This window comes from Dreissena polymorpha, chromosome 10, assembly GCF_020536995.1.
Source record: "Dreissena polymorpha isolate Duluth1 chromosome 10, UMN_Dpol_1.0, whole genome shotgun sequence".
Classification (NCBI taxonomy): Eukaryota; Metazoa; Mollusca; class Bivalvia; order Myida; family Dreissenidae; genus Dreissena; species Dreissena polymorpha.
In genome coordinates, this window is record NC_068364.1 from 62,202,523 (window position 1) to 62,227,960 (window position 25,438).

General features: G+C 37.6%; 1 protein-coding gene across 2 annotated transcripts in view; it reads right to left on the reverse strand.

Annotated features, from left to right (window-relative positions):
* LOC127848792 (extracellular serine/threonine protein CG31145-like) overlaps nt 1–25,438 on the reverse strand; it is a 32,553-nt gene that overhangs the window by 4,456 nt on the left and 2,659 nt on the right. Inside the window, exons 1-9 of one of the 2 annotated variants that reach the window (XM_052381405.1) lie at nt 22,340–22,446; nt 19,069–19,216; nt 17,271–17,446; nt 9,986–10,132; nt 8,574–8,701; nt 7,029–7,107; nt 4,438–4,530; nt 3,301–3,413; nt 2,251–2,404 (exon numbers count right to left, since the gene is read on the reverse strand). In XM_052381405.1, the coding sequence (XP_052237365.1) occupies nt 2,251–2,404; nt 3,301–3,413; nt 4,438–4,530; nt 7,029–7,107; nt 8,574–8,701; nt 9,986–10,132; nt 17,271–17,446; nt 19,069–19,194 (1,016 nt within the window). In that variant the 5' untranslated portion in view covers nt 19,195–19,216; nt 22,340–22,446. Of the gene's footprint in view, nt 1–2,250; nt 2,405–3,300; nt 3,414–4,437; nt 4,531–7,028; nt 7,108–8,573; nt 8,702–9,985; nt 10,133–17,270; nt 17,447–19,068; nt 19,217–22,339; nt 22,447–25,438 lie in introns of those variants that run through there. The other variant, XM_052381404.1, reaches the window with a different exon arrangement.

Consider the following 25,438-nt stretch of genomic DNA (forward strand, 5'->3'; position numbering starts at 1 on the left):
AGAGCAATGCTTGGCCTCTGGTATTATCCATAGTAGCAGGCAAACAATTGTTTTGAAAACAAGTAAAATATTTCCATTTAATTTGCTCGATTTATGAATGGTAGAATGTTGGAATGGTAAAAAAACACCCATTTCATCAAGATTCCAAGAAATAATTATATTTTATACCGTTCTTTTTGTTGATTTTACATTCTATAAATTTGTTGTTGCATATGTAAACACAGTATGTGCGCGCATACTAGTGTCGGGTTAAACACCGTATAAAAAGATGTATTTCCATGACTGATCGAAAAAGGTGGTTATTGAAAAACGTGGTGGGGAATACTTGTATGTCAGATCATATTCATGTCGACCAGTCACTGAGAGTATGGTCAATGAAAGTGAAATTTCATATAAAAATGCTCTATAACTTAAGTCTCTAAATACAGTTAAAAACTGACCAGAATGCAGGAGTTTACGTTTCATTTTCAAAATTGTCAAGGGGGAGGACCTCCAAAGCCCCCGATTGCAGGAGGACCCCCCCCCCCCCCCCCCGCAGATACCCCCTTCGCCACTTCGTTGCTCAATAACAATCGCCGATGGCAAACATTCGCACCCCCCTTTTCAAAACCCTAGCTACGGGCCTGAATATACTGAAAATATGAACTTTATTCAAGTAATGTAATATACCAGTCATGATATTTTAATCAATATCAACTTATGATTGTAAACAAAAATACCGTATTTTACAACTTTTCTTTTCTTCGTCGTCGTGGTTGACAGTCCCTTTAACATACAAACATTAAACTTGATTTTCCATTGACACACCTCATTGATATTAATTATGATTCTCACTTGGATTTTAATAGAACAAAAGAACAAGTGTTGTGTTTGTGAAACACAGAATCCACTACTGCCGTACACCAGCCATTTTAGAGAAAAATATTAAGTCAAAGGGCCCGTAACTTCGACAAAACAAGAGCACCGCATAACGGGTGCCAACGCTCGGCTGCAAAAGCTTGTCAGAATTTTTTTATAGAGGTCACGGTGACCTTTTACCTTTAGCCTAGTGACCCATATTGGGTCTGGCGTGTAGAACTCATCAATGTGCATCTACTTATGAAGTTTTAAAGTTGTAGGTGGAAGCACTTTGATTTTAGAGCCATTGTTAAGGTTTTAGCACGACGCATACGGCGGACGGCTGACGGCGGACCGCGGACGACGAGCTGGCTATGACAATACCTCGGGTTTTTCCGAAAACAGCCAAGCTAAAAATGGATGTGGCGTGTAGAAATGAGGAAGGTGAATGTACATATGAAGTTAAAAAGTTGTAGGTTGAAGCACTTTTATTGTAGAGGCTATGTTAAAGTTTTATATTAGAGGTCACAGCTACTTGGACCTTTGACCTTGTGACCCAAAAATGGGTGTGGCGTGTAGAACTCATCAAGGTGCATGTACATATGAAGTTTCAAAGTTGTAGGTGGAAGCACTTTGATTTTAGAGCGAATGTAAAGGTTTATGTTAAAGTTTTATATTAGAGGTCACAGTGACCTTGATCTTTGACCTGGTGACCCTAAAATGAGTGTGGCGTGTAGAACTCATCAAGGTGCATCTACATATGAAGTTTAAAAGTTGTAGGTGGAAGCACTTTGATTTTAGAGCCTATGTTAAAGTTTAATATTAGAGGTCACAGTGACCTTGACCTTTGACCTTGTGATCCAAAAATGGGTGTGGCGTGTAGAACTCATCAAAGTGCATCTACATATGAAGTTTCAAAGTTGTAGGTGGAAGCACTTTGATTTTAGAGCCAATGTTAAGGTTTTAGCACGGCGGACGGCGGACGTCGGACGACGAGCTGGCTATGACAATACCTCGGGTTTTCTCCGAAAACAGCCGAGCTAAAAATGGACCAGAACGAAATTCGAACTAGATCTGTAAGTCATGATGGTAGACTCTCACACCAAAAATCAGGTCAATATCTGCAAGTATTTAGGTAAAAAGTCCAGCATCTGTTATTCTATAGACAATTTAGTCCAAGGCCCATTACTTCGCAAAAATCGATGGACCGGTCTGAAACTCAAATTTGATCTGTAAGTCATGCGGATAAACTCTCAAACAAAAAATATGTAAATATGTGAAACCGTTGAGGAAACGGAATACCGTACGGACGGACAAACTGACGGACGGACGGGCAGTCTGACTGATATATGCCACCCTACCGGGGCATTAAAAGATATTTCTCTTGTTTTTATGATTTTTTCCAAAGTGTACCTCCTATATGGACTCCTCCACCTGTCCCTATCTCCGACAGGGGGTTCCGGAAGCCACGTCATCAGCGATCCCTCGATTACGTCACCGACCCCGCAGAACGAGTGCCGGCTGTCGCAGTAATAGGAACACTCGCCAAAGAAACAGAGGTTGCCGACTGTCGACGACAACAACAACAACCACGTGAACAACAAGAAGGATAACAACAACAATAATACCGACTTCGAAAAGTTGCTTCTTCAAAGATATAACCCGAACATTGGTTCGACCACGCATTGGACCTCATTACGCAAAGCTCTAGATTTAATACATAGGTAATTTTTCAAAATCCTTAAATATGTAAGTCCCCTGGTGGATTATTTAGTGCACTTTGCATCAAATAATTTGAATAGTGTAAAACCCCAACGTTTGATGTACTCCTTTAAGCTACCATTATATAGTGTGTGTTTTTTTGCCATCAACTTTCTCTTAAATATGTCTTATGTAATAATGTATAGGCCGCGTTACACTGGTTTTGCTTTAAAGGGTCTTTTTGAACACCTTACAGCTTATGCAAAACCTCTTCAATTTCCAAACTGACTTAAAGAAATCTCAACGTATTGAACTTTGTTTAACCAAATTTTAATATTGAATGTGCTTTTTTCTTCAATGACACCAACATAATAAGTCCAAAATCATTGATGTGTTCATTTGTATGTAAGTATGCCTACAAACAAATGTGAAATATTTTGCAGATGCAAAATGAGTGTAAAAGGTGTTAACTTATTTTCCAATGAACGACAAAGGCAGATCTCTTAGTTATTCCAGAACTTCATTGTAGAAACGTTAATAATATTAAAGATACCTTACATTTTTATGAATGCAGAACTTGACGTTATTTTGGAACTTAGATAAAATTAACAGAATACATGTATAAGTAATACAAAACTAGAAACGTTTTTTAAGATCTCCACTTTGGAAATTTAATCTTATACGCTTTATACCGAAAACAAATTACACACGCAGAACTAATTTTATTTATTTACTCCATTTTTTGCATCATTTTATAATTACTTGGGGAAACGTAGAACGTCTTTTTAAGAGCTTTTCCCGCCAACATGAAAATCTCGCTGGTCATATTCACGAAGCGACCAGTCACCGGCGGGACCCGGTAAAAGCCGAAAATCCTGAAAATAGTAACAAAATGTGAAGTTGTGAATTCCTCGAGGCTTAGGGAACATTTCGTAGCTTTATTAAGGTATCAATAATTTCAAAAAAGTTGTATTGCAATTGAATTAGAATCTATTGTATTATTGTATTGGTATAATCGTTTTAAATGCACCATATATCAGATAAATTGATGGTTATACGAGCTTCCAGTGAAAATATTAATCATCTATGATCACGAGTGGTATAAAATTGAAAATCTACCGCGAAATCAACACATTTTCTTTGTTTAGTGCTTTTTACATTTTAAAGTATAAAATAGATATTTTCGCGAGAATAACAACGACATTAACTCAAAATAACGACGTCATTTCGCAGTTAAATAGTGAACAATTATCGATGATTATTATTCACTGTTGAAGTGATTTACCAGTTTTAAATAACATATATTTGCATATAAACCAAAGAAAACATAACGACGTAAATGATTAAGTTTCATAATGTATTCTAACTGATAATAAACCTATAGACAACACATGTGCTTAAAATTTCAGAGGTTTGCAATGGTTACCATTTCTGATGCACTGCACATGGGCTTAAGTGGTTTACCCGTTGTTCAAGCAGCGATTACAATATAGGTGCAGAATACATATCGTAGCTTAAACCTTTTTATTCCAGCTACAAAACATTGAAAGTCTTAGGCTTATTAAGACTCTCTCGAGCCCATTTCATGTGCTGTACCATTACTTGAGTGTCGTTGGAAAGATCCTGAGAACGCTTCGTGAGTGGGGATCGAACATAAAAGTCGCAAGGCGGACACCATATAAAATACTCCTTTAGCAAGTAAACATGGTCTCCGTCGAGTAATTGATACGGTGTCCGCATAGCGACCGGGAGGTCACGGGTTCAATCCCCACTGTGGGAGTGTACTTTAGATCTCTCCCACAGACACTAAGTACTGGTTCTACCCAGGACTTTCTATGCATTCGAGCGAAAATAAATACGTTTAAACTAAACGAAGTAAACAAAACACATTGTTCACACCGATCTAGATGAAAAGCCGCGATCTCCGCATTGTGGCGTTCGTAATCGTTGAAGTAGAAATGGTTGGGAAGCGTCTCGTGGTCACGGGGCCACCTACAAACGGCGGAATATTGCATCGTATGGAAAACACAATGATTGAATAAGACCCGTTCTGTGAAAACAGGGCCTAATGCATGAACGTAAAGTTTCATCCCAGATTAGCCTGTGCAGTTCCGCCTTCATTGGATTTTGGTATAGAAGATACCTCCTTTAAACAAACAATTCAATAAAAGCGCAAAGTGCCTTCCCTGATTAGCCTGTGCGGACGGCACAGGCTTATCTGAGGAGACACTTTCCGCTCATGTATTAAACTTAGTATTCGCAGTGCGAGTCTCAAATTTGAAGAAAAAAATTACCTTTAATTATATTAGTATCAACTCATAGTGAGCTTCTATAGGAGCTAAAAACCTCTTCTACCAATAAGTCTGACGCCACTCTACGTCTAAAAAGATATTTACATGGTACTTTGCAGAACATGAATCCTACATGCATTGATAGTATAAAGTTCTCCTTTGCCCTGCCATTAGTTTTAGCCATGCCGTTCTCCGATTGGCTCAATAAGCCGGTATCCCCAGCAAGCACGACTTCTATTTTGATGTTCTGTTCATAAAACCGAATATCGTGACTTGTCTTGTAAACCATGTCGAAAATAAATACGTGTTCATTAACTATACTTCCAATTAATTTTTAGACTGTTTCCTCACTTAACACAACACATCCCAGACAGGAACTCACACGTATTCCAAAACGATCCATATCCTTCTTTAAACTGCACGTGTCTTTTAAACTGAAAACTCTCGTAAATTGGACCCTTTCCTTAACGATACTCGACAGCAGATTCCCCCTATATAAAAGTATTTGAGCCATGTACTAGAAAATAGGGCTTAGTTTGTGTGCGTTAAGTGTCATCCCAAACTAAAGTGTGCACTCCTTTAACCAGACATCTTTCTAAATCAGACTTATTTCTGAATGAGACTTCTCATAAAACCAGACTTCTTTCTTAACAACTATGAATATAACAAGAGCTGTCAGAGGACAGCGCACTTGAGATGGGGTATAATGTGGGGTGGGGTTTTTTTTTCGGGGGGGGGGGTTAAGAGGGGGTATAATGTGGGGTGTGGTCATTTATTAGACGATCGTTCAAAAATAAAAAAAGGAAAAAAACAATTTTGTTCGGGGGGTAGGGGGGTTGGGGGTGAGAGGGGGCATAATGTGGGGTGTGGTAATTTATTAGATGATGTTTAAAAAAATATATTATTTTTTTTTTGGGGGGGGGGGGGTATGGGGGGTAGGGGTTGGGGGTGAGAGGGGGTATAATGTGGCGTGGGGTAATTTATTAGATGATGTTTATAAAAAAAATGGGGGGGGGAGGTTGGGGGGGAGGGATTCTGGGAAGGGGCATGGGGTATTGTTTGGCAGGAATCCATTGTGATATTCAGGTAAGTGTTGTTTTGTCAAAGTAATAATAAAATGTGATCATAAATATAGAAGTTATGGCAATTTAAGCAAAAAGTTAAATTATCTAAGTGTAAAAGGGGCCATAAGTATGTCAAAATGCTTGATACAGTGGTATGCTCTTGTTTATAAGTTGGGGTAATGTTGGTAAACAAGTATGCAAAATATAAAAGAAATATGTCAAAGGATATAGGAAATATAATTTGGGGTAGTACGCAAACTTTTACATAGATTTATCAATAATATGCATATTCTAAGTATAAAAGGGGCAATAATTCTGTCAAAATGCTTGATATAGCTGTCTGCTCTTGTTTATAGGTTGGGGTCATGATGGTTAACAAGTATGCAAAATATGAAAGCAATATGTCAAGGGACATTGAAAATAGTTGGGGTAGTACGCAAACTTTAACATTTGCTGCATATTGTAAGTGGAAAAGGGGCCATAATTATGACAAAATGCTTGATAGAATTTCTGCTCTTGTTTATAGCTTGGAGTCATGATGGTTAACAAGTATGCAAAATATGAAAGCAATATGTAAAGGGACATTGAAAATAGTTTGGGTAGTACGCAAACTTTAACATTTGCTGCATATTGTAAGTGGAAAAGGGGCCACAATTATGACAAAATGCTTGATAGAGTTGTCTGCTCTTGTTTATAGGTTGGGGTGATGTTGGTAAACTAGTATGCAAAATATAAAAGCAATTTGTCAAGGCACAATGAAAATATTTGGGGTAGTACGAAAACTTTAACATTTGCACGCTAACGCAGACGCCGGGGTGAGTAGGATAGCTCCGCTATATATATTTTATATACAATAGTCGAGCTAAAAAGTGAAATTCTTAACAAAACTTATTTAACCCGAACTATGCTCTAAACCAGACTGTTCTCTAAACCAGGCTGGTCTCTAAACCAGACTGTTCTCTAAACCAGACTGTTATCTAAATCGGACTGTTCTCTGAACCGGACTGTTATATAAACCAGACTTTAATCTAAACCGGACTGTTTTCTAAACCGGACTGTTATATAAACCAGTTTGTTTTCTAAACCGGACTGTTCTCTAAACCGGACTTAAAGCTTAAAAAGACTGATGCTGAACCTCATCGGTTTGAAGACAGCCTTGGTTCCGTCAAAGTACTGGATCAGTAGTTTTAACTCGGTCCCCTTTTCCATCATTTCTGAAATATGTAAAATCATAAACTGCAAAACTATAGCCAATGCTTAAATGGCAATGGCCAATTTTTATCGATATTTTGCTGTTTGTCATTGTCCAAAATGAAATAACCCACAAGAAAGTAAATCGTTAAAGGCCACATCAACCAACGTTTTTTTTCGACTTAATAAAACAGTAAATACTTTGGATAACGATATACACTTGTGATGTCGTATCTATGCTAGGAATTAAATTGATAAAAAATAATTCAATAAATAACATAGATATTGTTATTATCTATGGTATGTGGATGCAATCTTATATTAAAATACAATGCGTTCTGATTTTCTTTCGAAAATATATTTCATTTTTAAGAAGTGTGTAATTTTTCTAAAACTGGGTGGCTGAATACATAATAAGCTCTGTTTAAGCAATAACTAGATGTGTCATAGATACAGATCACACGTAACAAATGTTTGACCACAGACAACTGTATGTGTTATGTCCATAGTTTAACATTGGTCTGAGTTTAGTTTAAACCTATTTATTATAGCTCGATTGTGTTTAAAGCGCTTACTACTTATTAAAAACGCTCTCGTGTCCGTTTTTGGGGCCTAGAACCATTGCTTGGTATCTTTGGGGAAGAGCTCAAGAACACTCCAACAGTGGGGATCGAACCGTGACCTCTCGGTCGCTAGGTGGACACCATATCCATTACACCATTGCGACTAATTTTTGATAAAGGACGGACACGTTCAAAGCCTAATACGTACCAATGTGAGGGGGCTAGTTAGCTTGACGTATCTAATACCTACAAATGTGAGGGGGCTACTTAGCTTGACGTATCTAATACCTACCAATGTGAGGGGGCTAGTTAGTTTGACGTATCTAATACCTACCAATGTGAGGGGGCTAGTTAGCTTGACGTATCTAATACCTACCAATGTGAGGGGGCTAGTTAGCTTGACGTATCTAATACCTACAAATGTGAGGGGGCTAGTTAGCTTGACTACCAATATGAGGGGAATAGTTAGCTTGACGTATCTAATACCTACCAATGTGAGGGGGCTAGTTAGCTTGACGTATCTAATACCTACCAATGTGAGGGGGCTAGTTAGCTTGACGTATCTAATACCTACCGATGTGAGGGGGCTAGTTAGCTTGACGTATCTAATACGTACCATTGTGAGGGGGCTAGTTAGTTCGACGTATCTAATACCTACCAATGTGAGGGGGCTAGTTAGTTTGACGTATCTAATACATACCAATGTGAGGGGGCTAGTTAGCTTGACTACCAATGTGAGGGGGCTAGTTAGCTTGACTACCAATGTGAGGGGGCTAGTTAGCTTGACTACCAATGTGAGGGGGCTAGTTAGCTTGACTACCAATGTGAGGGGGCTAGTTAGCTTGACTACCAATGTGAGGGGGCTAGTTAGCTTGACGTATCGATACAAATAATCAGTAGCGTATAATAATATCCAACAACCATACCAAGATACTTGAATGGTTTGGTCGCCATGTCATTGAGCAGGCCATCAATGGCGGGGTCATCCGGGTCATAGAGTGCAGCGGCGCGCGCATTATGATGAAACTTCCGGTAGTTTGTCCAGCTGGTATCGCTGAAAGAGCACATCAGAAGACTCGCTAGCCACGGTGTTATCTTTTAAAATGTCAACGGTTAAAATAGGTGCATATAAAAAATAAACCGCTTTTTTGCAATAAATCGGTCCTGTGTCGATCTTTTTCTAAAAAAAAGAGTTAGTTTCACGAATATGACTGAACTATTCAGCTGTTAACATAAATTTGTTTACGCCACTTTGGAGTTGTGCATGAATGAACGCGAATATTATACATTTCCATGAACACTCGAAAAAATGCCAGATAGGAAATATATTTTCGGATTTAACTAATGGTTCCCGCGTGCCGAAGATGGGTCTCACAGTTGCAGCGATGTTGATAAGTACGATCGATGAGCTGTGATTTGATACCTTGTGACAGGTATGTATATTAGATATACACACCTGCTTGTGAAAATGGGTTCGAGTGCCTCTTTCTCAACACATATCACACATCCGTACCGTCCGCAAAATTAATTATAACATTAAAGGGACTGTCAACCGCGATTAACGAAAAAAGAAAAGTTTTAACATGCAGTATTTTTTTACAATTATTAGTTTATATTGATTAAAATATCACTACTGGTATATTACATTACTTGAAAAAAAAGTTCATATTTTCAGTATATTCGGTAATAAAATTTCGCGATGTGAAATCGAAAGTACATCGCGAAAATAGGTGACATAACGATATACACACTATAAATAACGCACGTAGATTGATCATTTTATATATAAAATATATACAATTCACTACGCATGCACAATTTGCATTCCTGGGTTTACCACGTGACGATGATGATCAATTTACTTGCGTTATTTATAGTAAACTGGTAGTTACATGGGAGACATACCCAGTTTAATTTAATACCGAATATACTTAATGTTATATACCAGTCGTGCAATTTTAATCAATATAAACTAATAATTGTAACAAAATACGGTATTTTAGAACTTTTCTTTTTTCGTCAATCGCGGTTGACAGTCCCTTTAACATAAGTAATATACAATTTTATAAAATCTTTATTAATCGCTTGGTAAATATTTTTTTATAATCTAGTTTATATTTAAATCCAGAACGAATTTTCCATTTCGCCTTTTTACTTCATATCTGAGTGCTAATAATTAATAAAGAAATTACATATTGTAGATTTGTTCACACATTGGAGTTTTAATCAGAAAGAGGTTAAATAAAATAATCAAAATTCGGAAAGATTTAATATTAACGTTATACATTGCCGTTTAACAGCAGGGGGGTAAAGAGAGAGGAAAGGTTTGCAAACCAACCTCCCGTAATTCTGTGGCCATGGTAGTCGTCTTGAACGCTTCCGAGCGATTCCCCCGAGCTGTCTGGTTAGAATCACCATACTGGTCTGACGTAGGAGGTCACGCGACAAACCAAACGACGTCAGGAGCTCGAGCCTGTCGAGTAACCTAGAAAAGAAACGATTCAGCTCAATGTCTCAGACCATATGGTATATCAAACATATTTCGTGCATGACAGACAGACAAAACAAACAAATAGCGTCGGCAGATATCTTAACCTGTCAGCCGAGCATGGTAGTCCGTTTTACCTCGGTCGCTTATTCTGCCTTTTTTCATTACAACACAATAATCTATAACCAGCATTACCCGCATGTATAATCAAAACACTATATGCACGATCGTAAAACAAGCCGCCATGGAGCAAAAAGGAATGTGTACATATTTTTTCGTTTTACGTTTTGCACGCGACAAAACGGAACACTTAAGTCAAAACATATAAGTTCATACTCCAATTTTCTAATAAACAAACATAAAATACAGAAAACCAACTTGTTTTCGTTATAGCGTTTAACGTTTACTAAATATATGTTTATTTAAAAAAGAAAAAGAAAACCTCTACATATATTTATATTTTATTTCACTTATGTCTGTGTTGATATTTCGTTTCAATCTGAATTTAACGAAAATCGATGTTTGTATATTGGAATGAAGTGTGTATACCCGTTCAAAGTTTTTTTCTTTTATAAAACGGTGAACGAGTGGCGCTGCTGTTTTATGGCGATATATCATCTTTAACCGTCTTGAGAACAACACGAATTAAAGATAAGCTGAATAGTCAATGCAGTAATTTGGTTTAAAATCGTTATCAAAAATTAACAATAAGAAATCTGCATTGTTGTTTAGTTGCTAATAATTTAGACGATCGATCGAGTGCAGAGGGGGTAATCACGTTATAGTCAAGACGGCGACGTCCATGACGAGACAGTTATTTTTCGCCGTTGTATACCCTTTATTAATTTTGTTTAATTTTTAAATGACGCTCACTTTCCAGCCAATTCAGTAAACATGTGATTAACCTGTATTTCGTATTAAATTCGCTGTTTATCTCGACTTAACTCCCCGCAATTTTTTTTAGCGGAGCTTCAATAAGGTCATCCCGCAAAGAAAGTTCGCAGCGAGAAAAGTCGATATAAAGAACGAATATCAGCACGTAATAAACGCTTGTAACTTTCTTGCTGATATGGCTGGAAAGTGAGCGGCATTTAATAAATAAATACAAGTAATAAAGGGTATAAAACGGCGAAAAATACCTGCCTCGCCATGAACGTCGCCATCTTGACTATCACGTGATTACCCCCTCTGAGCGAGTGTAACTGGTTAATTCATGTAAACCTTGCAACGTTTGCGCGCGGCATTTTTGACATACTTATGTGAACAATTCTTCTTTGAACGGGCCTTAACTGTTTTAACATTTACAAAAAAACTAGAAACATTTTAACCGCTCGTAATTCGCAACCTGACCCGTGATTAATAGATAAAATAAAGTGCATTTACATTCTGTAGTATTTCTATGTTTAAAAACATTAAGGAAAATGTAGCGTATGATCCAAGTTTGGGGGTTTGACGTATAGCCCAAGACAATACATTGAATTAACAAAAAAATAAAGTAAACTTATAAGATACTAGTACCTGACTCTATGATAAGCAATTGATAAAATGATGGGTTTGAAACAGTAAAGAAATCAAAGTTTATTACAGGAGAAATGCCATACTTAAAAAAACAACTTAAAACCCTTTATTTATCGAATTTAATGCATATAAGAACGTTTGCACACCGCGAGCAATTAGACGAGACTCGGGATAGGTAGTCTAGACCTCTGGTCAAGTAAACGAGACTATGGATGGGTAGTCAAGACCTCTAGTCAGGTAAACGAGACTCTGGATAGGTAGTCTTGACCTCGGATCAAGTAAACGAGACTCAGGATAGGTAGTCTAGACCTCGGGTCAAGTAAACAAGACCCTGGATAGGTAGTCTAGTCCTCTGGTCAAGTAAACGCGACTCTGGATAGGTAGTCTAGACCTCGGGTCAAGTAAATGATACTATAGATAGGTAGTCTAGACCGCGGGTCTAGTAGACGAGACTCTGGATAGGTAAGCAAGACCTCTGGTCAAGTAAACGAGACTCTGAATAGACAGTCTAGACCTCGGGTCAAGTAAACGAGACTCTTAATAGGTAATATAGACAACTGGTCAAGTAAACGAGACTCTGGATAGGTAATATAGACCTCTGGTCAAGTAAACGAGACTCTTGGTAGGCAGTCTAGACCTCGGGCCACGTACACGAGACTCTGGATAGACAATATAGACCTCTGGTCAAGTAAACGCGACTCTGGGTAGGTAGTCTAGACCTCGGGCCAGGTAAACGAGACTCTGAATAGGTAATATAGACCTCTGGTCAAGTAAACGAGACTCTAGATAGGTAATATAGACCTCGGGTCAAGTAAACGAGACTCTGGGTAGGTAGTCTAGACCTCTGGTCAAGTAAACGAGACTCTGGATAGGTCATATAGACCTCGGGCCAAGTAAACGAGACTCTAGATACTAAGTAGGTAGTCTAGACCTCGGGTCAAGTAGACGAGACTCTGGATAGGTAGTCTAGACCTCGGGCCAAGTAAACGAGACTTTGGATAGGTAGTCTAGACCTCTGGTCAAGTAAACGAGACTCTGAATAGGCAGTCTAGACCTCGGGTAAAGTAAACGAGACTCTGAAAAGGTAATATAGACCTCGGGTCAAGTAAACGAGACTCTGGATAGGTAGTCTAGACCGCGGGTCAAGTAAACGAGACTCTGGATAGGTAGTCTAGACCGCGGGTCAAGTAAACGAGAATCTAAATAGGTAGTCGAGACCGCGGTTGAAGTAGACGAGACTCCTGATAGTTAGTCAAGACCTCGGTTCAAGTAGACGAGACTATGGATAGAAAGTCTAGACCTCTGGTCAAGTAGACGAGACTAGAAAGTCTAGACCTCTGGTCAAGTAGACGAGACTATGGATAGGTAGTCTAGACCTCTGGTCAAGTAAACGAGACTCTGGATAGCTAGTCTAGACCTCTGGTCAAGTAAACGAAACTCTGGATAGGTAGTCTAGACCGCGGGTCTAGAAGACGAGACTCTTGATAGGTAAGCAAGACCGCGGTTGAAGTAGACGAGACTCCTGAAAGTTAGTCAAGACCTCGGATCAAGTAAACGAGACTCTGGATAGGTAGTCTAGACCTCTGGTCAAGTAAACGAGACTCTGGATAGGTAGTCTAGACCTCTGGTCAAGTAGACGAGACTCATGATAGGTAGTCTAGACCTCTGGTCAAGTAGACGATACTATGGATAGGTAGTCTAGACTGCGGGTCAAGTAGACGAGACTCTTGATAGGTAGTCTAGACCGTGGGTCAAGTAGACGTGAATCTGAATAAGTAGCTTTGACTGCGGGTCAAGTAGACGAGACTCTTGATAGGTAGTCTGGACCGCGGGTCAAGTAGACGAGACTCTGGATAGGTAGTCTAGAAAGCGGGTCAAGTAGACGAGACTCTTGATAGGTAGTCAAGAGCTCGGGTCAAGTAGACGAGACTCTTGATAGGTAGTCTAGACCGCGGGTCAAGTAGACGAGACTCTTGATAGGTAGTCTAGACCACGGGTTAAGTAGACGAGACTCTTGATAGGTAGTCTAGACGGTCTAGTAGACCGCTGGTCAAGTAGTTGGGATGACGGGTCTGTATTATTACATTGTAACCTACGTTTCGTATGAAACCGTAAAAGTGACTTGAGTATCGGGGTTATTGGTTCAAAGGTATGGATCAAAGGTATTACCAGTCTCGGTGCACTCAGGGTCCCTAGTGTTTTGTCTATGATTTTTATTTTATATTTTTAATAGTGGTTACGATGCCGGGAGAGTAAGTGACTGTTCAGTCTATGTATTTAGAAGTTATTGGTGCTCTCCTCTGTCTAGGGCTGCATTATGTGAGGACGTGCGGTGTACCCTAGCAGTCCAACCCAATAAGTAACGAAAGTTGGGCGAAACTTTAATTATATCTGTTATTAAAAGATACATTTTGTAGCTACATTTTGATTTTATCGGGCCGTTATTAAATGTTTGATGTTTGTGTTATAGCGTATGCAACTTATGTCGTATACAGCTATATCGGACACTATATGACGTACACGGCCCTGTTTGTCTGTATTTTAAACCAATCTTGAGGAAAAATATGTATTTGCAAAGCTTAAAAAATATTTTTGTTAAATGTACTTTTCGGTTTCGCAATTACCGGTATATAGGATACAGTCAACCAAATAAAAATATCGATAAATGTATGCATCAGCTAAGCAAACAGTACATACATCTTTATTAAAACACTTTCGGTGACGGTGCGTATATTCTGAATCTTGAAACGAATGTAGTTAGTTTTAAGGCGCCAAAGGCATTGCTCTATGGCACAAACATAAAATACAAAATAGTTACTTAATTACATTTTATCTGTTGAAATATCACATTGAATGCGCTTAAAAGCGTCATTCAGGTGTACTTTAATTACTTCATATATCAAATATAGAAACAAACTCGCTTTAAGTCCGGAGGCACTTATGATGACACAACGATACCGACAATTTTATCGTATGAGTTGCAGAAACAAAAATGTCTCTATGTGTCATATGAACATTGTTATCTGAACATAAAAGTCGGACATATCAGTAGGACGGTTTCATCACAAATATCATAAAAAACGAAAATTGCATATCTGAAACATTGTTTTATCAATTGTGTCAATTAACCTTAGAAAATGCTCTTTAATTTTTAAATAAAACCTAACTGATCCTTAATTTCGAGTACGAATGTACACAATTTTTAAATACAACGAGAATGGTACCCATTACTTCTTTGAACGAGTGGCTTCTAAAATTAAAATAAACTGTCGGCTATCTAGCCAAACAAATCGCAAACAAAGACGGACAGAACTTTTCATAAAACATGATTTTTATATTTGAATGTTATGAGCTTATGACATACGTATCAGATCATAACAGCCCGAAACATCAAACTTTCAAACAATAGTTCATGTTCATTCTGTCATTATGTCAATAAAAGTATTAACTTAGAAATCTATCATACTTCTTATAATCTAAATTTTACAATTTGTCGATTACTAATATGTCTGCTGCTACAGATACAGATAACCACTGCAAGTTTGCTGCGATTTATTTTTCTGTTTATACTCATGTGAGCGGTAACTACTGTATGAAATTTGCTGTGCATTGTATGTATGCTAGTTCTGAGAGATTCGAACTTTAGTGCATATTTGTACACACTTCAACTCGGCCATTAAGCCTTACAAAACTGAATAAGTCCCATTAAATCTACAGTTTCATCCATTAAATGATAAGTGTTGTTAACGAATGTTTAATATCCCACTAATGATACATTGATGTTTTAACTACAATGAGCATTATGGTGTATGCGTATGTTTGAATTTATGTACGTTAACGTTTGTGCAACTCACAGTGCGCGTATTGTGATTAATTGATTGATAGTGTCGTTGCAACACGCTAAGTGTGTGTTCACTCAAGTATCACCACTGATCCTTGGGGCCAGCCAGTTTTGATTTACGATAAATCTTTGCTAATGTACATCTTTACTCACGATTCCTGTCCTTTATGCAGGGTCCTTCGCAGTAAGACAATCGGAACCCCTCGATAAAAGTACCAACTGAGTAGGCTTCCGGTCATATCACAACGACTCCCAACTGCGGCTATGACCTTGGATATCTCGCTCCGAAAATGAATGCCATAACCACTAGGGAACGGAGGCGGTATATGATAATACTATTAGTGTTGTTTTATACATTTGAGCATTTCGGCAATTTGTTTGGGCAAGCTGCTCATCTGTTTTTGTTTAAACTATAAAGATGTATCTTGTGTTATTAAATGTATATGCAAACATAGCAACACTTCACCTTTCTGTCGCTTAGTCAATTAAAGGGGCCTTTTCACAGTTTTTGGCATGTTTTGAAATAAGTCATTAAATGCTTTAAATTGATAAATGTAAACGTTGGATCTAAAAAGCTCCAGTAAAAAATCAAGAATAAAATTTAAAAAAGGAAAAAAAAAAGTACCCGCAGCTGGACTCGAACCAGTGACCCCCGGAGTCCTGGAGTAACCTGGAGTAAAAACGCATTAGCCCGCTCGGCTATTCTGCCAAGCATACAAGTATTTTATGCATTATATACAATATATATTAGACCATGGTAAATGTTCAGTAATACTGTTTCCTCACAAATATCATAACTTACACGAAAATTTGCGAATCTGAAACAACTTTTTTCAATTTTGTCAATTTACCAAACCGTGAAAAGATCCCTTTAAAGCACGTTTTAAATTTGTACTGTATGTACAAATTGCATATTTTAACATGAACAATCAACGTAGTTTTGAAAAGTGATACCGTTAAAATATAACGGCGTTTGTAACCTACTATGTTTAAATATGTGTCGCGTTCTGATAAAAGTGGGCATAATGCCTGTGCGTACAGTGTCGTCCCAGATAAGCCTGTGCAGTCCTCACAGGCTAATCAGGGACGACACTTTCCGCCTAAATTGGATTTTTGCTACGAAGAGACTTCATTTAAACGAAAAATGTCATACAAGGGGAATGTGTCGTCCCTGATTAGCCTGTGCGGACTGCACAGGCTAATCTGGGACGACACTTTACGCACATGCATTAAGCCCAGTTTTCTCAGAACACGACTCAAATAGTAGCAGGGAATGAAGCCTGGTGTTCGCATAGATCTTTAACTTTCAATACTTGTAAATGATTGCAAACAACATTGTTGTACCGCCCACTTCCTACTTTTTCAAGCAATAGTTAAGGTTAGAAATTGCTTTACTTAAAATACGCCATGCTGGTAGATTTGCAATGATTATGTCGTACCTAAAGGGATTTATGTGCACGAAAAGCCACTCATAATATCGTACCTAAAGCGATTTATATGCACGAAAAGCAACTCATAATATCGTAACTAAAAGCATTTACATCCAGAAATACTCTGGAAACAAATCAGTTTGGGTTTTCGTATCCTGTTTTTGTTTTGGCTATATGAAATTCGGAATATGTGTTGATTTTTGTATTTCGTTTTGACGAATGCAAAACGGACAACCAACAAACGGTATGTACACGGACCCAAAAGAAAACGTAATTACCGTTCCACACGGACCAAAAAGAAAACGTAATTACCGTTCCACACGGACCAAAAAGAAAACGTAATTACCGTTCCACGGCTATATCAAACAAGACTGTGCTGTTCTTCGTTACATAATCCTTTTCTTGGCTGTTAGAATTGATGTCCATGGTGTTCCTAATGTCGCGTATGCTTTTGAGATCTACTTGTTGCAGTTGGTGCTGTAGCTTTTGGTGACCGTAAAGGACATTGTAATCCATTGATCCCTAAAAAGTCAAACAGATAAGAGCTCTCAGTAAGGCTCCATTGATCGTTTTCGGCTCAGATACAACTTAAAAGTACCCTGGGTACTCGCAAGTATACTGCAAAGTACCCGGGGTACGAAATATATGCTAAAAAGAAGTCCGCAGAATGGCCGGGTGTCCTTCAGCTTTATTTAATTACGCGGGATACATTGTAGTATATTTAAGAGTACCCAGGGAACCAAGGCTGTCCAGTTAGAACAGTGGTTGGTACATGCGCTTCTCACGTCTGCGATCCGGGTACAACACCCGCTCCCGGTGAATGTGAGTTAGATAGGTGGTCACCATACCGGACAAGTGGGTTTCCTCCGGGAACCCTCCGTTTCACTCCACAGCAAAATAAATATCGTTTTGTAAAAACGAAATAGCTGGATATTGCAGATATAATTCAAAATTCGGCCCAACATTCGTGAGTCTAGTAAACACATTTCGAAGAAGTTCAGGGACGCGCTGCCGGTCTTGATATTAAGCGGCCTCTGGCCCGGACGGACCTCATAAAATTCGAAATACACCCACACATATTTTAAGTAGTATCTGAGCAGACTACGACCAACTGAGTCGCGTTCTGAGATAACTGGACATAATGCATGTGCGTAAAGTGTCGTCCCAGATTAGCCTGTGCAGTCCGCACAGGCTATTCAGGGACGAGACTGTCCGCCTAAATTAGGATTTTTGCTAGAAAGAGAATTCATTTAAACGAAAAATGTCATAAAAGCGAAAAGTGTCGTCCCTGATTAGCCTGTGCGAACTGCACAGGCTATTCTGGGACGACACTTTACGCACATGAAATAAGCCCACTTTTCTCAGAACGCGGCCTTCATGAGCACCATTACGCAAAGTGCAAAGTGACAAAAGAGTAGAGAAAGTGCTTTTGTTTGAAAGTTGAGATACTTGTCATCTCGATTTGTTAAACAATTATGTTGTCTACAATTGTATTTATAAAGTGTAAACCATTCGTTGCACGTAAATTAAGTCATTATACCCCCGCAACAAAGGAAGATATAATAACACTTAATTATAACATAAATGGGCTTCAAATCGTCACTGTCTAGGCCTATACAAATAGAAACAATTTAGCCACTGAAGTTTGGATTTTGATCGGTAAGCTGGATTTGGTATATGTATATGTCGCCCCATGACAGGGATTTAAAGCGACGAAATGTTACAAAGTTCGTCAACATGAGCCTGAGAGGCGTACTGACCTTAATAAATGAATATGGGCCGCGCTCTGTGAAAAACGGGCTTATCGCATGTGCATTATGTCGCCCAGATTAGCCTGTGCAGTCCGCGTAGGCTCTTCGGGGACGAAATTTTCCGCATAGACTGGCTTGTCGTTAAGTAGGGAATTCATTTAAACGAAAATTACATAACAGCGGAAAGCGTCGTCCCTTATAAGCCTACGCAGACTGCAAAGCAAAGCAAACCGATTTTAAATTAACTGCTGTTTAAACATATTTTAACTCCTGACCCACGTGTTCATCGATTCGAGATATAAAAAAAAATCAAGCGCGTAATTGATGCGAATAGAGGTCACAAGTATCTGGTCATACAGACATACATAGAACTTTTATTTGTTATAACAATACCTCAATACTATGATGATGCCTGATGTCCGTTCGTCCGCTCGACAGTTCCTCGTACAGGATCCACGTGACCAACACGGTAACTCCTAGCACCACAGCGCCGATGACACGTGCTCGCAACTTCATCATCCACCACGTGTCTTTGTGCAACCTGCAGACACGAATAATGAACATAAAACCTGTCGTCACACGGCTAATTATCCTGAAATGATTGCGATGTAATACAGCTTAAAGGGATCTTTTCACGCTTTGGTAAATTGACAAAATTGAAAAAAGTTGTTTCAGATTCGTAAGTTTTCGTTTTAGTTATGATATTTGTGAGGAAATAGTAATACTAAACATTAACCATGCTCTAATATAGCCATTATATGCATCTTTTGACGATTTTAAAACCTAAAAATTATAAAGCGTTGCAACGCGAAACGATTGAATAATTTGGAGAGTTCTGTTTTTGTCGTTAAATTTTGTGAAACTACGAAGATTGCTTATATAAGGTAAAAAATAAGTCAAGAATGAGTACTCGGCGGAATAGCTCAGTAGGCTAAAGCGTTTTTACTTCAAGACTCTGGCAGGGCTCCAGGGGTCACTGGTTCGAAACCTGCTCCGGGCAATGTTCTTTTCCCTTTTTAATTTTTTTTCTTGATTTTTTACTGGAGCTTTTACGATCCAATGTTTACATTTATCAATATAAAGCATTTAATGAATAAGTTAAAAAATGCCAAAATCTGTGAAAAGGCCCCTTTAATGTATTTAATCCTTGGTATGATCTATCATTAATGCATGCATAGGGCATGATAGGCCGGTGCGCCAGCTGATGAATCGATTAATTGTTTCAAGTTTGAACGTAAACATTTACCGACGTAAGTTAACGCGTCGACAGCGTACATGTAAGTGTTAGTGCATCAAAGAAAGAATCCTGATAAGACAATAATAGTCAACCCTTAATCATCCAGCGTGTGACTTGACGCGCTGTATGTTGTGTCATCAAGAATGAAAAATGATGTCAACGTGCATTTGAAGCGGTAATATGATGATCCTGTTTCGGCAAAAAATGCAAGTAACGCAAAGGTTTAACAAGATAAAATATTTCCTAAATCAACGCATTTACGCACTCACTTTATTAATCAATGCTTATTTACCGGAATCAAGTCTGAATATCAACAGTATTGCTGCAAAACCTGCAATTATCGATTCTCAACAAGAAATACTGCAAAACAAATAACAGAAACCAAAACATACCAAAATTCGGATCTCAATAATCAAAATCAAAGTTGCAAAAATTTATTAGCAGTAACACTTTCCGGTCATTCTTTATAAAATCGAATCCTAATGAATCCTATTAGTCAGTTCAAATTAATCATATTAGCGCGTCTACTAAAATCCAATCTCACTAGAAATATTACATATACTGTTGTCGATTTCCATTCAATATCAAACGCAAAGTTGCCAATAAAAATACTCATCAGCAATATCAAACACACAGTCGCAAACATCAATTCTCATCAGAAATATCACACGTACTTACACTTTATAGTCTGTTTATTGAGTTTAAATTTTAAACAGCGACTATGATTCTCATTTGTGATGGGAGCATATAAAAATGATACTCTATCGTTTTGCACGGTTACTTACTGCCAATCTAAAAAGCATCATAGTAATTTAGTTACTGCATCTTGAACGAGTGAAGCGCGCAAAGTGTTTTCAATTTATTTCTCATTTTAAAAAATCTTGTAACAAGAGCATATGGGCCGTGCTCTGTGAAAAAGGGGTTTAATGCATGTGCGTCATGTGTCTTCCAAGATTTGCTTATGCAGTCCGCTTTTATGATATTTTTCGTTTCAAGAAAGTCCCTTCTTAGCAAACATCAAATTTAGGCGGAAAGTGTCGTCCCTGATTTGCCTGAGCGGACTGCACATCTGGGACAACACTTGACGCACATGCATTAAACCCCTTTTTCACAGAGAACGGCCCCTACAGTTAACTTGCGAAATTTGATTACCCCTTATTTGAGATCTTGCGTTATGCATTGTGTATTCATATTCAGAAAGCATTCTAAAAAGCTTAACAACATGTTTTTCATCAGTGTAGCAATGATATTCTTCAAGTTTTAAATTATTGTATTGTTCCATGCGCTAGTATATAACGTTACAATAAGATGCGACCACAATTCAACTCAAAATTTTAATTTTGCTTCGGACAGGTACATTATTAGTATAACAAAATTTACATTATACACAATATATGCACTTTCATTATTTTAAATGCATGTTAATCAGAAATGCAATACGTGTATCTTGTTCATGTATTGTGAAGCGCTTTGCATGGTTGCACGTATTGCCTGTGGGGTTTCTTATTATCAGGTAAGTGTGTTCCCTTTCGGTCTTGTTCCCCTGTCAAAAAAATCGATGAGCTTTGAAAGACTAGGCCCTTTCAAAAAGATTACCTTTTAAGATATATGCACGTATTATTAAACACTCTTTTAAATAGTTGAAATTACAAAAATTGTGTTTGTTTTCAACCAAATTAATAAGTGTTCCTTCCTATTGTATTCTGTACTTATTTTAATACAGTATGAACTAAAACAATTCTTAATGGGGCCTTTTAACGTTTTGGTACATTGACAAAATTTAAAAAAAAAGTTTTTTCAGATTAGCAAAATTTTGTTTTAGTTATATTTGTGAGTTAAAAGTAATACTGATTATATACCATGCTCTAAAATATCCATTATATGCATCTTTTGACGATTTGAAATCCTGAAAATTATAAAGCGTTGCAACGCGAAACGATTGAATAATTTGGAAAGTTCTGTTGTCGTCTCTATATTTTGGGAAACTACGAGGATTTCTTATATAAGTAAAAAAAAATACATCCGCTAATAGCATGATCACGGATGGTCGAGTGGTCTAAGCGGAAGACTTTTTATTCCAGGACTCCAGGGGTCAGTGGTTTGAGCCCAGTTGAGGGTAACTTTTTTCCTTTTTTTAATTGTATTCTTTTTATGGAGATTTTAAGGTCCAATGTTTTAATTTATCAATATAAAGCATTTAATGACAAGCTTCAATACATGCCAAAATCTGTGAATAGGCCCCTTTAACAAAATTCATTCAGTCACTTTAAAATTGAACTATTTGTGGATGTCATTACTAAACCGAATTATAATTAACACAGATTTCGCATTAATCAAATAATAAATTCGCCCGTTTTGGATTTGATTGATCAACGAAAATTTAAAAACTAAAACCACCACAAGTCAAAAAAGATGTTGATAACTTACTGTTAAATTAAGTCCATATTTGCGCCATATATGCATGTATTATTCAGAACATGTCGATATCACCATCGACTGAATACGGAAGCAAACATGAAATCGATACAGCAAACTTCCCTTGGCAAGAGTGACTTGACTAAATAAAATGCCTGTAAAGTCGATATATCTAACATATGTTACAATGTACGAGTAAAGGGATCGATTATCTATATGCAATAACCGGTTTATCGATTCTGTTCAAGTCCCATATCGACCAAACGCAAACCCTTCTAATTGTTACGTCTTCTTTGCTCTGTCGGAATTCGGAATTATTACAATTCTATCGTGTTCCGATAAAACTGGGTATAATGCATGTGCGAAAAGTGTCGTCCCAGATTAGCCTGTGCAGTCCTCACAGGCTAATCAGGGACGACACTTTCCGCCTAAATTGGATTTTTGCTAAGAGACTTCATTTAAACGAAAAATGTCATTAAAGCGGAAAGTGTCGTCCCTAATTAGCCTGTGCGGACTGCACAGGCTAATCTGGGACGACACTTAACGCCCAAGCATTATGCCCAGTTTTCTCAGAACGTGACTCAATATATTGTCGACCAATACGTCATGAATTGACTCCACTCACGGTGAGATGCATCAAACATTGATGAATTGAAGCTGTTTGTATTACTGCCAGGAATATGACAGATTCTCACACATTAGGAAATGTTGAAATGAAATGTTGCCATTTAAAACGGATGCGATATCGACACAATTTATTAGCAACAAAAACTAGCCTTTGTACAGACTACATATAGTATGTAATTGTGTTCAAAAGTAACCGACTACGTAACTGCCATGCGCTTTTATTTTTTCTATGTATTTTCTATTTTGTAGGGGTACTTGTCAGATTTTCTTCAGAATTTAATTTGAAAAATTATAAAGACGGAAAATGATTTAACATGTTAATGAATGCGATGTCTATACAGTAATTTTATATTAAGGTTACAGTATGCATTAAAACAAACTGGATTCAATACAACTTTTATTATGCATAAAACAACACTGTTCAAAAAAAATTCTCAAGGATTTTTATCAGTGTAGATTTAAAACTTGGCCCAAAACCATTTGATTAATGTATTTGCGCGTCTCATGGATACAGAACAGTTTTAATCGTCATTTTCTTATACGCCCCTAAGGGTCAGTGAATGCTTTAGAGACACAACCGCCTGAGTCAACTGGTATTCGTTGTCGACCCACGCTTGTGACTTAACTTACGTTACGTTTTAACAAATGGAGTCACGTCAAACGTTAGCGTTACCATCTTAAGTAACACGCCCGCAGTCATAACGATCTACTTTTTTATGGTAAATTCACCGGCTTTTCCGCTTCACATTATTTATACGTTTAATGACTAGCAAATATTGTATTGAAGAAGTCGCATCTTTTACCAAGTAAAACACAATTTTAAAAAAGAGTACGTGTGAGTCTGAACAGTTTTATTTCTTGGTGCATATAGTGATAAAAAAATAGAATTTAAACATGATGTATCAGAACAGACATACAGTTAAACATGATGATGCAGCGTTCAGTAATCATTAATGACCCCGGTGGAAACCTTGTGCGTATTGATTCATTGGCTCATATTGATAAGTCTTAACTCTTTCAGTGCGGGAACCGAATTTTGAAGGCCTGTGCAAACAGTTTGGATCCAGATGAGACGCCACAGAACGTGGCGTCTCATCAGGATCCAAACTGTTTGCTATTCTGATAGTATTCTTTGACAAAAATCGAAGAAAATGCTAATTTTAGAAATTTAGCAGACAACATTTTAGCAGACGACAAATTTCCCAGCATGCAAAGGATTAACCCAAAATTGCTACCAATGTATGAAGTTGAGGTAAAGTTATGCTACGGTACTGAGCGTTGTATGGATCTAGTAAAGCTTTTTAGTAAGTAATTTTGCTATTCATCAAAATGTCAACTTGATGTAGCCAATAAATGTTGACCTTCTTAACAAGAATAAGTCCAAAAGTAGGTCAATGCCATAATCACAATGATGTCAGACGAGTGGGTAAGTTCAAAGTGGCCATAAACAGTCATGCAGGTATCAAAGCTTTGTAGCTAGCAGTATCGATGTCAGAATAAACGGGTTGATTTAGGATTTACAAATATGTTTAACCTTCCGAATTAGTCGAAGTCCAAGCTTAGGTCATTGCGAGTACATAATGAGGTCAGATGAAGTGGATGTGTTGGGTGAGCTCATATATAACATTGCAAGATTCAACATTTTGTAGTAAGTGTATTGATGCAATAAGAAACGTTTAATCTTTTTTAACCCGTTGCATGCTGGGAAATTTATCGTCTCTTAAAATGTCGTCTGCAGAATTTCTAACATTGGCATTTTCTTCTATTTTTTTTTCAAAGAATACTATCATAATCAAATGCCTTCAAAATTCGGTTCCAGCACTGAAAGAGTTAACCTCGTGTGGACGGAACAACGGGCAGGTCAGTGGTATTATGTCTGCCGCCATTAGTTGATGCCTCGGGTATTATTAAATTAATGACTTTTAACTCCATATTATTTACCGCAGAGTATTTCTATAAGTTTTCGGAAAATCTGAATGTTCAGACACCCTATGCTGTATTTCATCCATTATAATTATTTGGCAGACTCTATTTTTTCGGACACCAAGTTTTAGTGACTCTTAATGTACGGCCAAATGCATTTAATCAGAATTAATCAAACCTGTATCTTCGTTAATCCCGTGTCACATCCCACCTTATCATACCTGTGTTTGTACAACTGGATGACGGTAATAAAACCCTAAAGATAAATCCAAAAAGTCAGTGAACCGTAACGTTTGCTTTATTGGTGTAAATAGGCAAATAGGCACGTGTACTTTATACAGATAATGGTTTCGCTCGATAATTTCAAGTATAGCAACTGATCTTCGTAAAGAAACAAATACGATCTGTTTAATTGTTTTTGTTTGTGTTGTATATATTTTTTCGAAAGCAACTGCCTGCTTTCATGTATTGCAAATTATGATAAGCTCAATGATTTGACAATTAGTATTTTGTTGGTTAACGCCAGTTAAATAATACCGAGTTAGTTATCGAGGGTAAAAT